The 16,363-nt window shown below is 32.4% G+C and overlaps 2 protein-coding genes across 2 annotated transcripts; one reads left to right on the top strand and one right to left on the bottom strand.

Moving 5' to 3' along the window:
• Positions 1 to 7,388: 7,388 nt before the first annotated feature.
• Klp64D (kinesin-like protein 64D) lies at positions 7,389 to 12,313 on the top strand. The gene is made up of 9 exons (XM_011639427.3): positions 7,389 to 7,594; positions 7,966 to 8,384; positions 8,598 to 8,788; positions 8,872 to 9,011; positions 9,111 to 9,308; positions 9,458 to 9,846; positions 9,983 to 10,400; positions 10,605 to 10,730; positions 10,876 to 12,313. The coding sequence occupies exons 1-9, from the start codon at positions 7,580 to 7,582 to the stop codon at positions 11,011 to 11,013; spliced, it is 2,034 nt and encodes a 677-aa protein (XP_011637729.2). The 5' UTR covers positions 7,389 to 7,579; the 3' UTR covers positions 11,014 to 12,313.
• On the bottom strand, positions 11,385 to 16,308 carry LOC105427608 (lysosomal Pro-X carboxypeptidase). Its single transcript, XM_011639428.3, has 7 exons — positions 15,966 to 16,308; positions 15,177 to 15,317; positions 14,271 to 14,551; positions 13,553 to 13,710; positions 13,310 to 13,482; positions 12,767 to 13,116; positions 11,385 to 12,571 (listed from the first exon to the last, which is right to left on the bottom strand). Exons 1-7 carry the CDS (start codon positions 16,134 to 16,136, stop codon positions 12,376 to 12,378), a joined length of 1,470 nt encoding a protein of 489 aa, XP_011637730.2. The 5' UTR covers positions 16,137 to 16,308; the 3' UTR covers positions 11,385 to 12,375.
• Between the last annotated feature and the right edge of the window lie 55 nt (positions 16,309 to 16,363).

Below are 16,363 nucleotides of genomic sequence, written 5' to 3'. Positions count from 1 at the left end.
CGCACAATATTTGCACGCGTGTACGCCATGCTGAAAAATTTGGCCACGAGTTTTCACGCGACTAATTCGCGCGTCAGAGCGTGCACACGCGAGCGGATCGATCAATAACGCTGCGAGTTCTAAGTGCCGAAGGTGGAGCGAGACAACGTTACAACGCCATGTAAATGCTGAGGCTCTCGATATGTACATATTTCAATATATATTACGCGTTTATTGCGCAACAGACAGAGTAAAGCCGACAGAAACCTACACAGCGAGAATTCGCTCGTAATTTATATGGAAATACTACATCCCCCATTCGGATGCATTTCACTAAGCGCGTCAAGCCGACGGAAAACGGTAACGCACATTTCTCGATTAGCAACACAATCGGACACAAACGTGTCCGTTACAGTTTTTATATATATTTATATCTACAGCATTACGGTCTTGATATATATGTTCATTATTTCGCAAAATTACTTCTCGTAACAAAACGCGCGCTCAAGCCGCGATATGCGCACCTCATTTTCCGATACTGCGATGTCAATTTATCCATTATATTTCTTATTTTTATGTCTGACCTATTTATTTTTCTAAACTTTTTTTTTTCAACTCTGAGAACAATTTTATAGACTCATTATTGCACCATCCTCGCGATTGTAGCGGTCCAAGAATGGAACCGCGATCAGATTATTGATAAGCATCCTCTTTCTCTTTTTCTACGAGATTCACATTTTTATATATATATATATATATATATATCTCCTTCCATTTCTTTTCCGATTATGCAATCGACTTTCGCACTTGTTCACGTAATCTCACATAACACCTCGCGGAAGGATCGTCCGCGTTCGAATTTCACCCTTTCACACCAAAACCGATTTGCGCGATCACATCTTCACGTGAATTTTTTTCCCCTCGGTTATTCACACTAATATCACTAAGCGGATCAATGAATTATTAGAGCTCTCTCGATCAAGCTCGAGCTTCTTACCTGGTGCGTGCGTTGTACCCCGGAGGGGGTTCACATCGCGTTCTTGTATAACGGCTCGGAGTAGCCGATCCTCTATATCGGTGACGCCGCTTTATCGTGGCGGTTTTCTTCTGGTACTCGTGTGGGACATAGCGCTACCGTGCACCGGGAACAACGCATTGTTACGTCCGTCAGCTGCTGCTTTGCTCCGCTCCGAGTCGGCAACGCTCACCGGGGGAGCAAGAGGGGCGCGAAGCCGGCTCTAGCGCGTGGAGAAGGGTACGAGGCAAACGACGGGGGCAACCGTCTCGACGAGAGGGACAAAGCCGGGGAAAACGCGAGGTGAAAAGAGAAAGAATGGGAAAGGGACGGTTGATGACGCACTTACGAAACTGGACCCTATTAGCTTACATCGAATAACGAGCGAGATAATTAATCGTTTGAATGTAAATAACTGTTTATCTCTCGCGTTGTAATGAGAGAAAAATTAATAAGAAAGACGGTAAAGAAGAGAAGAAGCTGGAGGGGGAGGAACTGTCTATTATTTTTCTAAACTAAACTTTGTTTCAAACAAGATAAACTTATTTATACATATGTATGTAATTATTATTAAATGTAAATAAAAAAGAAACATAGGAAAGAGATAAATGAAAAGAAGATAGATGCGTAGAATGATAAGAAAGAAGAATAAAGATAAACGAGAAAAGAAAAAAAAGATGTGACAATAAATTCACTTCACTTTTCTATCAACATTTATAAGAAGAAACTAAAGAAGAGCGAAAGAAAGATTGTAATCAGAAAAGAGAAAAGATGAAAAAAAAAAGTTAATAAAAATTATGTTAATTCGTAGAATATGGATGCCATCTCATCACGATTGACTCTCAAACATGTTCATTATAAGATAATCGAATGTCAAGCGTCATTCCATTCAGAACTTTCATCGGTAGAAAGTAAGGGTTCACGCACGTACGAGTTAGATCTCTTCTCACGATTTCTGCACGCTCGTCTTTTGCTGTCTCGCGGGTGATTATCGTACCGCCCGCTTAATTACACAGTTTAAATTGCACGAGACACAAGTGCAAACTATAACGCGATGTCGTACTGTACATCAGATATATATTACATGCAGAGTGTCCTACTTTCAGCGGAGATCAGATGGTTAATAATATCCTCAATAAATCTGGAGACAGGTTTCAATTCTCAGTGAGAACGTCTATTTATTCAGAAGAAAGTATATTTATTCTTTATTGCATAAACAAAATTTCTTAGCGAGAAATTTCTTGTTGTAACTTTTTCTCTTCTTGGCGTATTTAACTAAGTGCAGAAATAAAACTTTCGTGAAAAGAAAATGAGAAGTAGAATTTTGTTGTTCATTTGCGCTTTTATAATTTCACGTTTATTTAGCATAATTTTATAATTACAAAATTATTACATATATAGATGTGATATATATTAAAGAAATATATCCTATCCTATAACAACAACGATAAATTATCCATATGTTATTATATGTAGAAACAACTTGCTAGCAAGACGTCGTTGATTCTTATGCAAATCACTTGACAAATTCATCAATGTTTATATAATGCAATGTTTATAAAATTATGTAACAACTTTAATGAGAAATTTTTAATTTTAGAAAGCTTATTTGATTGCCTGTTTTCATTCAGCAAATTTTCAATTGAAATTGATTTTCGATTAAATTAATAAATAGAACAAAAGTTATTATATGCTATGTAATGAATAAATATTGCAATTGGCAATATAAATAACTGTATATATTTTAAAAATAATATATCTATCCATTTATAAACGGGCCATGTAAGAGTTTAATTGTTGCTGTTTTATCACAATGTTGATTATTTTTTTGTTTTATTCACATTTGTGTGGCGAAGATAATTGTTGCGAGAGTAATAAAATGTGAAGATCATGCATTTTGACAGTTTGTACTTTTGGTAGCGCTAAACAAAGAAAAAAAATATAGTTTTAATTATCAAATAAATTGGAAAGATCAAATAAATTTCATAATCGAATGTATATTCATATGTTTATGAAGTAAAGTATAGTATATATAGAATTAAATATAAATTATTTTAATAATTAGTGCAAGAGAATAATTATGCAAATTATTTTAATAATTATGCAAAGATATAGAAATATTTGTTATAAATTAAATTTCATACAAAAATATAATCATCTTAAATTTTCAATAAAATTTTTAAAATGCGATTATCCACACAAAAATCCAGTTGGAATTTTTGTCTTAAAATATAAATACACATTTTCAGTTTATGATTACAATTTCTTAATGTTTCTTGCATTTTACGCATTTCAATACAATTTTTATTGTATATAGTAGTGTCTACAACGTGGCGATCGTGGCACAGAGAATTGTGCGTCTGCTTTTCTATGCAAAGATCCGGGTTCAAATCCCATCGCATTAATAATAAAAATAAAAACTGATTTTATTCGATCGCCACCTCGCGGAAGGAAATGGCAATCTTCCGAGAGTATCCTTGCTCTTATATTGCGCACACTATCCAAGCAAATCAATTGAAAGACAAAATTGATCTCCCTTATCAACCAGCACTGGCGGCCAACGTTGATAGGGCAATGGCTAAAATTCCTCTAACCTTAGGTTTTAGGAGAGAGACTTCATGTCCAGCAGTGGACAAAAAAAAATAATTGAGATCAAAACATATGCTACGTTTATTTAATACATTACATATATGCTATGCTTATTTATTACTATGTTTACACGGCGACATTAATTCAGTTTAATAACAACCGTGATTTTCTTGCATTTAATTAGATTATATTTCTTAGATTATAAAAAAATATATCAATCGAATGCAAGCTCTCGTTAATACGGGTTACTAAATCGGATTAACATCGCCGTGTAAACATGTATCTTGCTTTAGTCAGTGAGTAAGACAATTAAAAACTATTTGAATCAAAATCGTCACTTTGCAATCGAAAACGTTTCAATTTTTCATGGCCATTTCAAAATCTCTTAACTTAATATAGTAGTGCTTGTTTGGTTTGTGTTCAGTTTGTTGATTGGTTACATTTTTTTTTTATACAATCGATAAGCTAAAATTTGTAGGTCCTTAATTATACATGATATACATTTGCAGAATTTAATACCTTTTTTAGTAATTTTTTTAGTAAGATTTGTTTTTCTATAATAATAAATAATTGTTTATAGTTCAATCTTTTATATCTGTAGGTCTTTTATCTGATTTTTCAAAAATTTTTATTTGGTCTCTTAATTTCGACGCAGATATTTTGTGCTCATGTGCAGCTCGTCTTATTGACTTTTTTTAATTAAGATATCATTTATTGCTGCTTCGATTCTATATTTATACATAATAGGACCATTGTCCATCTCCTTAGGCAATATTGTATTCTATAATAGAACAAAAAATTTAGAGTAAAAAAGTAACAGAAACTGTTGTCTGTATATATTTATATATAGTTATATTTATATATTATAGTTTTATAGGAAATTTTATAAATAATTAAGGGAAAAATATTAAAATTAAAAGAAGCCAGAATACTTATCAAATAAATCTAAATAAAGATTTTAATTAATATAATTTTAACAGTATAACGCAGATATCTATGATTTGAAAACAAATAGCGATTAAGACAAAGTCAAGAACGACCAAACTTAAAACTAAAGGTAAAGGTGCATACACTTGGCAAACATATACAACGAACGAATAGCTGACGCAAATTTTCTTCTACAAAAATGATATCAATAAATTTTTATAGAACATTCTTGTTTTCGTTTATATCATGGGTAATAAACTATGGCGCTTGTCGAGCAAATGTTTCAACTTATAGTAGATACGTATAGTAGATAAGAGTCTTTATATGTATCAAAATAATAATAAATTGTTCTATATTATTTTTAATAGACAATCCATATTCCATTATTATGCCGTCAAAGACTATTTGATTTATGTTAAAATATTCATATGATGAATAAAGATTCATGTGTAATAACACAATAAACGAATCAATCAGGATAACATAAATATAATCTGTGTAAAAAAGTTTTTTTAAATCAGAATTTTGCAGAAGATATAAAGAAGATTATTTAAGGCGGAGAGACGCTTCTTTAAAAAATGTGCTTAAATTGGAAAACAAATCTGAGAAAAAGAGTCTTGAAATACTTGCTTGTTGTGCGTTATAAACTATTCGTATGAATTTTTACACATAAATAAAAGTTTTCGGAAGTTACGATTTTTTAATAATATAATAATAAAAGAGAAGAAAAGAAATAAAATTAAAAATACAAAAACTAGTTGACCGAATTTTATATTTATTTCTTTCTTCAAAAGAGAAACACATGAGAACCACATGAGATGTGTACGTGTACACATACTCGTATGTGTATGTATCACTTTGTATTACTATATTACCAACCTTTTATTTCAAAGACCGTTTGGATCGGCGTCACAAGTGCATTTCGATTTTTTCATGTTTCTTCTTTCCAACCTTCCAACAACTGTAGTCAGTGATTTCTTGCATTTAATTGAATGCAAGCTCTCACTTACTACGGTTGTTACTAATTGTAAGTTGAATCGAATTAACATCGCCGTGTAAACATAGTAATAGATATCAAAGCGGCTTTACTAGGTTCATTAATTCTCGACCTTTTTGCAAGCATCCAGAATACTGTCAAATTGTTATTATTATCTTTTGGTATCTCTTTATTGAAAAAAAACTCTTGGATTCTATGCTTTGTACGAGTATTCTCACCCTGTCATCCTGTTACAGTAAATTAATTTCTGATATTAATATGTCTACGAAAAATTATTGTAATCATTGCCTAGTGATTCATTGGTTTTTTTTATCGACACAATAGCATAAAATAATGGAAAGAAATACAAAAAAAAGATAAAGATCTTAGATATTTAATAATCATCTTTCTAATCACTGTCCAAGCACGCATGAATGGAATATCTAAATATATTTTACATCATATGTGCTTGAACAATAACTCGAAAGGTGATTATGAAATACAGTATCCAAGATCTCTGTCTTTTCTTATGTTTCTTTTTTTTATTTTACGCTATTGTTTTGATAGAAGAAGACGATGAGAATTCCGAGATGATTGTAACAATATTTCACGGAAAAAAGCAACAATAGTGGCAATTCAACTAGTAATAACAAAAAAACAACAATGGCACATTCTTTTGCTGTAATAACAAATACAATTTTAATTAATCACTGAATCACGGAAGTGACGATTTTTCTGTCCGTGCAGGAAACTGCCAAAAATTGCGAGATTGAATTTTTCATAAATAATTTTTTATTGTTTTTTTAATTTTTTTTTTTATAGATGAAATTTAAATTTTTTATAGATGGAAAACATTTTATGGATGGATCCTTGATAATCTTGTTATGTAATATTACAGTTAATGTCAGCGATCAAATTGCATCAGCGTCCGCAAACTTTTATGGGCGAAATTAGAATGGAACCGACGGACGATTTGAGTGTCATGACAATATCCCATTCAGATAAAAACCTCTCTCGCTTACATATACCTGTGATGCGCACGCCGATTGCACACAGAAACATACGGAACCTACACAATTTTATGTCGAATCCGAACGGCTTAATTGAGAGAGGTTCGTGGCAAAGATATTTCTTGGCAGTTTGCCAGATCGCCGAAGAGGAGACACGAACATGAAGAAAAATATTCTTCATTCTGCCAAGAATCGAACCCAGGACCTCTAACATAGGAAGACCAGTATGCTGCCTACTATGTCACGCTCTCCCTCGTCTATTACTGTCATCATTCTATTACTGTCTTTCAAATTTGAATTAGAAAAAAAATTCTAAACTTTTATATTTCATCGAAAAGTATAAAAATGTTTTGAATCTTTTTTTTTCCAAATAACAAAAAGTAATTATAATTCTATACATTTTAATTAATTAATACACGATAGTATTATTTAGTAAGTTATTGAAATTAACTGGAATTTGAAGTTAGTCTAAAAAGAAGTTATATTGAAGTTATGTTATATCAGTATATAATTTATATCGTTGAACTTCTTGTAAAAAATGTTGCTTTTACCTTCTAATAAAGCCACTGATAAACTCGCTAAAGATAAATAGATAGAATAAATAGAATTTATTATATATATTAAAATATTACATATATTAAAATTTATTATATATATATATATATATATATATATATATATATATACAGTTAAGTTGAGATATTACAGATCGCAATGTTACTGACAGAACTTTACTACTCAAGTGTTTACCAATACAAAGAAAAGATGGCCTCAGATTCTTCGAATACGGCGAATCTAGCAACCGCATAATGCTTAGGTTACGTTCGGAAACACCACCCGAGCACCTCCATGTATCGTTTTATCCTTGTTGTTCATCGAATGTTAAACAAGGATGAGACGATACACGGAATCACGGATGATGTTTTCGAACGTACCCTTACGGGCGGCAAGCATCGATCCATTTGTTTACTGAGGTCGTCTGCTAGTCTCGACGTTTCGTGACGTGTTCCCTAAAAGTTTGCAAATTATGCTCTAAGAAACGCTCGCGTTTATGTGATTGCTGCGGATGAAAACGAATCCGCGATGCCGGGGACCGAAGTTAGTATCGTTCCGTACAACAAATATATACGTTGCTTGACGAAAATCATTGACGTTTCTTGACATTTTAAATGTCAAACTCAATTACGATTCTGTAACCGGACAGAACATTGTTTTCCACAGTATATCTAATACTTCCTTTTAGTGATTAATTATTCAATATTATATAGTAATAATTTATTATATCCATTGTAATTTTTTTTATGTAATGTCAAATATAAATCCGCATTGTAAAATTTAATTTTTGCTTTATTTCTTGGCACCTGTAATATTACAGCATATACTCGATTTCCAAAAATTGCACGTTTTTTTTATTAAATAATGTGTTTTCGAAATAGGAGATTTATTTTCATGCTTATTTACATATTTAGGACAGCACAACAGAACTGGGAGAGATAGAGAATGTCAGGGTAGTGGTGCGAGTTCGACCATTGAACAGCAAGGAGTTTGACTCCCATTGCAAGAACATAATAGAAGTGGATGCCTTGAATGCTGAGATCACCATAGAAAATCCAAATGCAGCTCAAGGAGAGCCACCGAAAGTTTTCTCCTTTGATGCAGTGTTTGATACAGATTCAACCCAAGTGGACATCTATAACGAGACTGCTAGGCCTATAGTAGACAAAGTGCTACAAGGCTACAATGGAACGATTTTTGCATATGGCCAGACAGGTACTGGTAAAACTTATACCATGTCCGGTGCTAAAACTTCTCCACAAGCCAGAGGAATTATTCCAAATACATTTGCTCACATCTTCGGTCATATAGCCAAAGCTGATGAAAATCAAAAGTAAGACATTGCCTTATACAAAAACATATACATAAACATATACAAAAACAAAATACTATATAAAAATGAGATTTTTACTGTTTATGAAATAATATTTTTATAATTGTACGTCTTTTAGGACAGTATATATTGCTAAAATAGTTTAATGTAATTAATATACTGCTTTAAGCAGATTGAATTTATTTATCTCCTATTACTGATACAAATTAATAGATTTCTCGTGCGTGCGACATACTTGGAGATCTACAACGAGGAAGTTCGAGATCTGTTAGGTAAAGATCAGAATACTCGATTGGAGGTGAAAGAAAGACCAGACATCGGAGTGTTCGTGAAAGATTTGAGCGGATATGTGGTGAATAATGCCGACGATTTGGATCGCATTATGTCTCTCGGCAATAAAAATCGTGAGTAACAACAATCTTATAAACTGCTAATTGATGTATAATGTATATATATTAAAAATAATTCTGAATTTGCAAACGCAAAGGTGTTGTTGGGGCTACTGCTATGAATGTGTCCAGCTCTCGATCCCACGCGATATTTACAATTACAGTCGAATCTAGTCAGATCGGTGAAGATGGGGAGCAACATGTGAAAATGGGAAAGCTTCATTTGGTGGATTTAGCCGTATGTATATTATTTATGTAATATAATGTAAAATATTTTTTTATTTAAATAAAAATTTTTAACTTGCTTATCTATACTTCTTGTTTCCTCAATTTTCAGGGATCGGAGAGACAAAGTAAGACAAAGGCGACGGGCCAACGTCTTCGTGAAGCCACTAAAATTAACTTGTCATTGTCTACATTGGGGAATGTAATATCTGCGCTAGTTGATGGACAAAGTTCTCACGTGCCTTACAGAAATTCCAAATTGACTAGATTGCTTCAGGACTCATTAGGTGGAAATTCGAAAACGTTGATGGTAAGGAATGATAATATTTTATATATATTACTTTTATATATTATTTTAAATAATCACAAATATATTATTAATTTAAAGAGAAATTGTTCAGTTTTTTTTAATACTTTTTCAACTATAAATATTTTATATCATTAACGTCTTAATTGTAGTGTGCAAACATTAGTCCAGCAGACATAAACTACGACGAGACTATAAGCACTTTACGCTACGCGAATCGCGCGAAGAATATTAAAAATCACGCGAGGATCAATGAGGACCCGAAAGATGCTTTGCTTCGTCAATTCCAAGTTGAGATTGAACAATTACGTAAACAATTGGAGGAGAATGGCGCGGAGCTCTCAGAATCCGAGGACGAATCTGAAGATTCGCAAGAATCGAGAGAAACTAAACGAGATAAAAAAGCTCGACGAAGGAGCCAAATGTTGTCGGTGGAGGAATTGGAGGACGGAGATACAGATTCGACAGAAAAAGTTGATAAAGCTGAAAGACATGATAAGAGTCCAGTGGATAAAGATGTTATTGAGTTGAAGAAGACGCAGTAAGTTTTTGTTAAAGTAGATTAAACTGAACCAAATTATAATAACAATAACAACGGACGATTAAATCGGTAACATAAGTTGTACGAATAATAAATAATTTAAATATAAACATTTTTACAATTGTCTTAATTTCAGGAGCGAGAAGGAAGCACTGCGAGAAAAGATGCAGAATTTGCAGAACAAGATACTAGTGGGCGGCGAAAATCTATTAGAGAAGGCAGAGGCTCAGGAGCAATTGTTAGCTGCGGCAGCGATCGAACTTGAACAACGAAAGAGCAGAGAAGAACAATTGAAAAAGGCCATTAAGGCGAAAGAGGCGGAACGTATCGATATCGAGGAGAAATACTCATCTCTGCAGGAAGAAGCGGCCGGGAAAACAAAAAAATTGGCACGCGTATATACGATGCTCATGTCCGTGAAGGCGGAATTATCCGATTTGCAACAAGAACATCAAAGGGAGATGGAGGGTCTTTTAGAGGGTGTACGAGGAATCGGTAGAGAATTGCAATTGCAAAATCTAATAGTGAATCATTATATCCCCGTTCAATATCAGGTATGTGAGAATATGTTGCAAATTTGCACGAACCACATTAATTCAAGTGAAGTAAAAACTTGAAAGAGATTGATATGTTCATATTAAAACAATAAATGATAATCCAGAAAGCACTAAAAAGCACTAAAAAGCATCGATTAAAATTAAATTAATTGAATTTCCTTTAAATGTATTAAATGTATTATTTAAATGTATTTCTTACAGACCATGATCAAGAGATATGTTCATTGGAATGAAGATATTGGCGAATGGCAGCTAAAATGCGTGGCGTATACAGGAAATAATATGCGCAAAGCACAGACTGTATCGTCGGCAGGAAATACTAAAGACGTAAGATTATCCGCGTTTTCTTATTAATCTTAGAAGGGAAAAAAACAAACTGTGCCTGGCATTATCTAAAATTGATCGACGTTTATCCATGATTAAAATTTCGATCGAAAAATTCTTATAACGATGTATAAAAATCTGTTTGCAGACAATGCCACCGGACATGTCGAACATATATCTCTCTTACAATACCGGAATAGATAATACGTTTGTGCAACCAAAGAAAGTGCGAAGTCGTTCCGGCGTTCCTAGACCAACTACCGCCCATCGACGTACACCACACTAAACACGAAGTGGAATCCGATTGTGGAATCACAAAGGTTATCATTTCTCACATTTTTGTAGATCTATTTTTGGAAACTCGCGCGTCCATGTTCGCTTATGCAGATATGCATGTGTAATATTTGCAATTTTATTCGTATCAGTGGTTTAATATGATTTGATAACATAATTGTTCTTGTTTTTATGATATTCAATATTACTTTTAAGATCTTGAGATTTTCTTTATTCGCTTTACAAGAAAATATATGAAAAAAGATTCATAACTATATGAATATGATTGATAATTTAATTAATCATAGATTCCGTAAAGTCCAAAATTATTTAAACGCATTGTTTTCGAATTTATTTTGGAGCACGTTATATGAGGCACAAGTATTTTATCGAGAGTATTCAATCTTTTTTATTTTTTATTTATAATATGTAGCAAAAGTATTCTAATGCATTTATACACAAATCGTGTATTAAAATATTATTAGAAATACATTTTCGTGTTAACAATGAATGCGAGAGATATCACTCTGGCGATATAAAAAAATTATACGAATTCATTAGAAAAATGAAAAAGAATGCTGTACCTGTGAAAAAAATTCGAGAATGTGAAAAAATCGTCGTATATATAACTATATATATATATATATATATATATATATATATATATATATATATACACATATATATATAAGATCGCAACGTATTTATATTATATTTATAGATTCGTTCTTTTAAATAAGTTTATTTTAGAAATCCGTATATCTTCAGCACCTTCATTTGCTTATATAATGATTCATATCAATATCATGATTTCTTCGAAATAAATAAATTTGGCATAAGAAATTTTAAAACATTAAAAACGATAAAGAGATAAATTAGGAATACAGCGCGTATATTTATGATTAATGTCGAATATTAGTATCAAATAATCTCGATAGCGTTACATTTTTATTTTATAAAGTAGCCATCTTTATGTGCTATAGTGATATTAGAATCATGACGAAAGATTTTAGACAACGCAAACATCAGAAAGATATAGATCAGATGTGTTTCTTAAATATTTTTTAGATTTTTGCATTGTCTAAAAACATTGTATACTCTCTCGTAGATCTTTTAGAATGTCCAAGAGATATGTGCATTTATTATTTTACTGTGATACCGAAATATTTTCGCGTACGTTTTCGATTGAGTTTTCGCAAACATTTTGTTATAAGTAATCGATCCACGGCAGCGCCTGAGTATTTATTGTTGTCGCGGTGTGCGTGTCCTGTTTTTGTATTTATAATTTGAGAAATAAAAAAGATGAATTTCGATCACAGACAAGTTATTTCTGAATTCTCCGCAATTTTCTTTTATTATATCGAGTTTTAAAAATCTATTGATGTTCCTCGATCCATTTCCTGATGGAATACTTATGGAACTTGCGCGCCAAAGTAACACTGTACGGATCGTTCCTATTACTTTCTCGTAAGTCGAGATGATGCGCAGCATCTGGGATCAATATCGCAACCGCCGATGAGGATAAATTACGCAGCACACCTCCGCTCGACCATGGATCCAACAATCCATTACTAAGAAAAAGAAAGGGAAAATGTTTGAACTGATGAACAAGTAATGCATATAAATAAAATGTAGAAATAAAGATAATATAGAAACAAAAATAAAATGTAGTAGTAACAACTGAAATAGAAGCTTAAAAATATCCGTTACAGAAAAAAGGTGAGAGAAGGTTTAAATATTTGCTTATAAAATATTGTTCCATATACCTAAAATTGATGTTGGTTACGTTGCTAAAATTCTTGCAACCATATTCCTCACAAATCAGATAAGGTTTCGATGATACAGAATATTTTTTGAAACAAGTGTTATTATAATCCGTGAGGTTCCATTCCACTGGTTCGAACATATCGTTGATACCATCAGCGCATATCGGCAACACCATCTCTGTGCAGGCTTGATATTCCCATGTCTTAGAGTCTAATTCCATATCCGCCGTCTTTGTAGAGAAGCAGCTTGCTTTACCGGTATAGTTGGTATAAACGCTGATAGCTTGATAAAGTGCTGATAATAATGGTTTACCAGTCAACGAAGCGTTTGTTAGGTGTCGACAGAAAACCTTCAAACCGATAGAAAACATTCAAATCATAAGTTTGAAAGCTTCAAATTCATTTTCATTAGTATTTGTAATTCTTTTGTATATAAAGTGTGCAGAATAATTTTATTCAATTTTCAGCAAGAAGGAAAGGTGATTTTACATTCACCAGACAAGCTATGCGTAGAGAAAAATTCATAAAATTAAGAATACTCACGCTAATCGGATAACCCGGTAGCGGCATTAAAAAGTTATTATTGTAAGGATAGTTGACCATAGCTAAATTTATGTAGATCTCCGACAGAATATCTTTCAGCGCCTGTACGTGTTCCGTGGTTTTCAGTGGCTCGCAGAATTTCCAACTATCCGATAGCCACTTTTTGCCTTCATCTAAAACAGCAAGAATTAAAAAACTGATAGGCATATTATAACGAATTATATCAGAGTATTGTTTTATTACCATTCGAAGTCACATTCGTTATTGTACTCCATGACTTCCGAATGAGCTGCGCGCACGTTGGATTTGAGGCCCGAAAGTCCGAGGTTGCTATCCGGCTGAATGCTTCGCAGTCCACAAAACCAGAGAACTGCAAAATTGGCGCAGAGGCTGCAATCGCACTGCGCAACACACCGATAACATTGTTTTTAATATTTATTAATATAAAAGTTCAGTTCAAATTTGAGTCGCCGAATTCGTATTGTGGCGATGTTAACAAAGAATTTTATCTTATATATATATATATATATATATATATATATATATACAAAGTTTGATAATAATGATAATTCTCTGTTTTATTTTGTATCTTTTTTTCCTAAGTGTGAATTTCAATCGCAACGTTTTAATTCTAGGAAAAGAACCAAGTTCTATAAATAAATTTGTATAAAATCGGTCTCCAAACACTATATTGTTCATATCTAACTTTCATATCTAGCTAATTACAATAATTTACAAAGATTTATGTTCTGATCTCAGAATAAAAGTACATAAATTTGACTAGATAAAAGTAAATAAATTTGAATAGATTATAGATATCGTATAGATTATAGATTTTAAAAAGAAATTATAAATTCATTTAAATATAATGTTATCTATTCGGTATTTTGTTATATATATATATATATTATGGTTTTATATTAGTGAGATATTACTATCGCTTAACGATACCTAAACGTACCCTTGAATGATATGGGGGTACTTCATGCGTATCCAAGCACTGAGCATACCACCATACGAGCCACCGAAAACTATAGTCGGGCTACGTTTGTATTTCGGCTGCGATCTCAGATACTGGATAAGATCCACATAATCAGCCAGAGCTTGCTGGGTTGTCAAATATCCGAGATGCTGCGAGTCTGCGAAGGATCTATTCCCATAGGGCAGCGATTCTCCATAGTAACGATGCTCGGCGAAAACCACTAACGCGCCGAATTGCGGTGCGATTTCCCACATAAAGCCCTGCCGAGAATATCATCAAGATTCACGAAATAAAATGCAGAAAGCCATTGAATTCCATTTCATAAAGAAAAAAAACCGTATTTGTGGTGTAATTTGGAGGGAGGGAGGGAGAGGTGAGAAAGAGAGAGAGAATTTTCTGATCAATCTTATTTAATTTTAAGATGTATTTATTAAGTAAAAAATATGGCTATTATCTCAATTAATGTAATAATTAATGTAATCAGTAAATTTGGAAGCAGTTTTTAAATTTAAATTTAAATTAAAATTTTAAATTTATGTAATGAAAAAAGGAAGGAATAAATTATAATTTTTGAATATTGTACTTCTGTATTTTGTTAAAAAATTTTTTTTTCAATATTATATTAATTATCTTATCTTAATTAATTATCTTATATTAATTATCTTGTACTTTGTTTATAGGTTTATTTTATAGCTATACTTCATAGGGTTATTTTATAGTTTTTATATTTCAAAATAAGCAAGAATCTTAAAAACATTTGTTAGTTATCAAATGCACGATAAAAATGTCCATAAATGCAATCAGCATTTCCGCATTAATTCACTTCGCTGCAGTTAGTTAAGTGAATAACGCGATAACAATTATCGTCTAGACAACTGCTCTTACCGTATTTTCTGCAAAAATTTCGATCCTGCCTTCGTTTCCAGTGTAGAAAAATATAGGAGCATTGTCCGCTTCTGCCCAAGTGTCGTTTACGAGATATCTCAATTTAAATGTATCTTGTATAGCAAAGCTGAAATGATCCACCTTGAAGCATATGAGTGATAGTTAATAATTAACTTTAATTATCTTAATTAATTAATAATAATTAACTTTTTTTTATTTTTAATGTTTTTGTTATAATTATTAGTCTTACAATTAACAAAAAGAATTAGTAATAACTATATCAAAATTAGTATTAGTAAAACTTAAAATTATTATACAATTAAATATATTATTTTGTAGTTAACATAAATTATTGATAATTATTAAAGATAATTAGTAAGATTGACCAATAATTGACAATAGTTAATCAGTTATAAGTGACGAAATTAAAGGTTGATAATGACGAATTAAAAGACATTGATAACTTTTTGTTTAACTGAAGTTAATTTAATTTTAACGTAATTTCTAAATAAGTTACTTTTTTATTCATATAATTTTTAACATAACTAAATTAATTTCACTAAATCATTATCAATCAATTTCAACTTAACTTAGTTAAAAAATAAATTAACTACTTCGTCTTGGTAATCAATGTACAATTATCAATTTTTATAAACAAACAAGAAATTAATAATGCCTAATAGTTAATATACGGAATTAAAGATAAATAGCTTCATAATTGATAAGAAATTAGCAAAAGTATCTTGTAATTCATCAGCGCAGGCACCGGTCATGTGTGCGATAACTTACGCGCACATCGAACGTTTTGGTCTTATATTTGTATCGCGGCGACGTGAGCACATCATGAGTGACCTCTTGGCTTTCGGTAAGTCGGTCCCACAACCTCAGCTGGACCGTCGACTGGCACAGCGCGGCCAGCACGACACAAAGTAACGGTAACGTCCGTAGCGATGTGCACATGGTGCAGCCACGAGGAAATCTGCGTTTTGACTGGAGAACACTCGTCCTCGCTTGTGTCGCGCCACTTTTATGTTCTAGCACAAAATCCAAACTCCTCCGCTCCGCTACTACCTCCCGCGTTGCTGGTCCTGCGCGATTCGATACATACGGGGTGTCGCGGAACGAAGAGATCAGCTAACATTTCTAGTTACAGAATCGCGCTACTGTCCGCTTATCTGCGTGTTGGA

The sequence above is a fragment of the Pogonomyrmex barbatus genome, unplaced genomic scaffold (genome assembly GCF_055798465.1).
Source record: "Pogonomyrmex barbatus isolate J1 unplaced genomic scaffold, ASM5579846v1 scaffold2, whole genome shotgun sequence".
In the NCBI taxonomy this organism is placed as follows: Eukaryota; Metazoa; Arthropoda; class Insecta; order Hymenoptera; family Formicidae; genus Pogonomyrmex; species Pogonomyrmex barbatus.
This window is presented reverse-complemented; position numbering and strand designations above follow the sequence as displayed.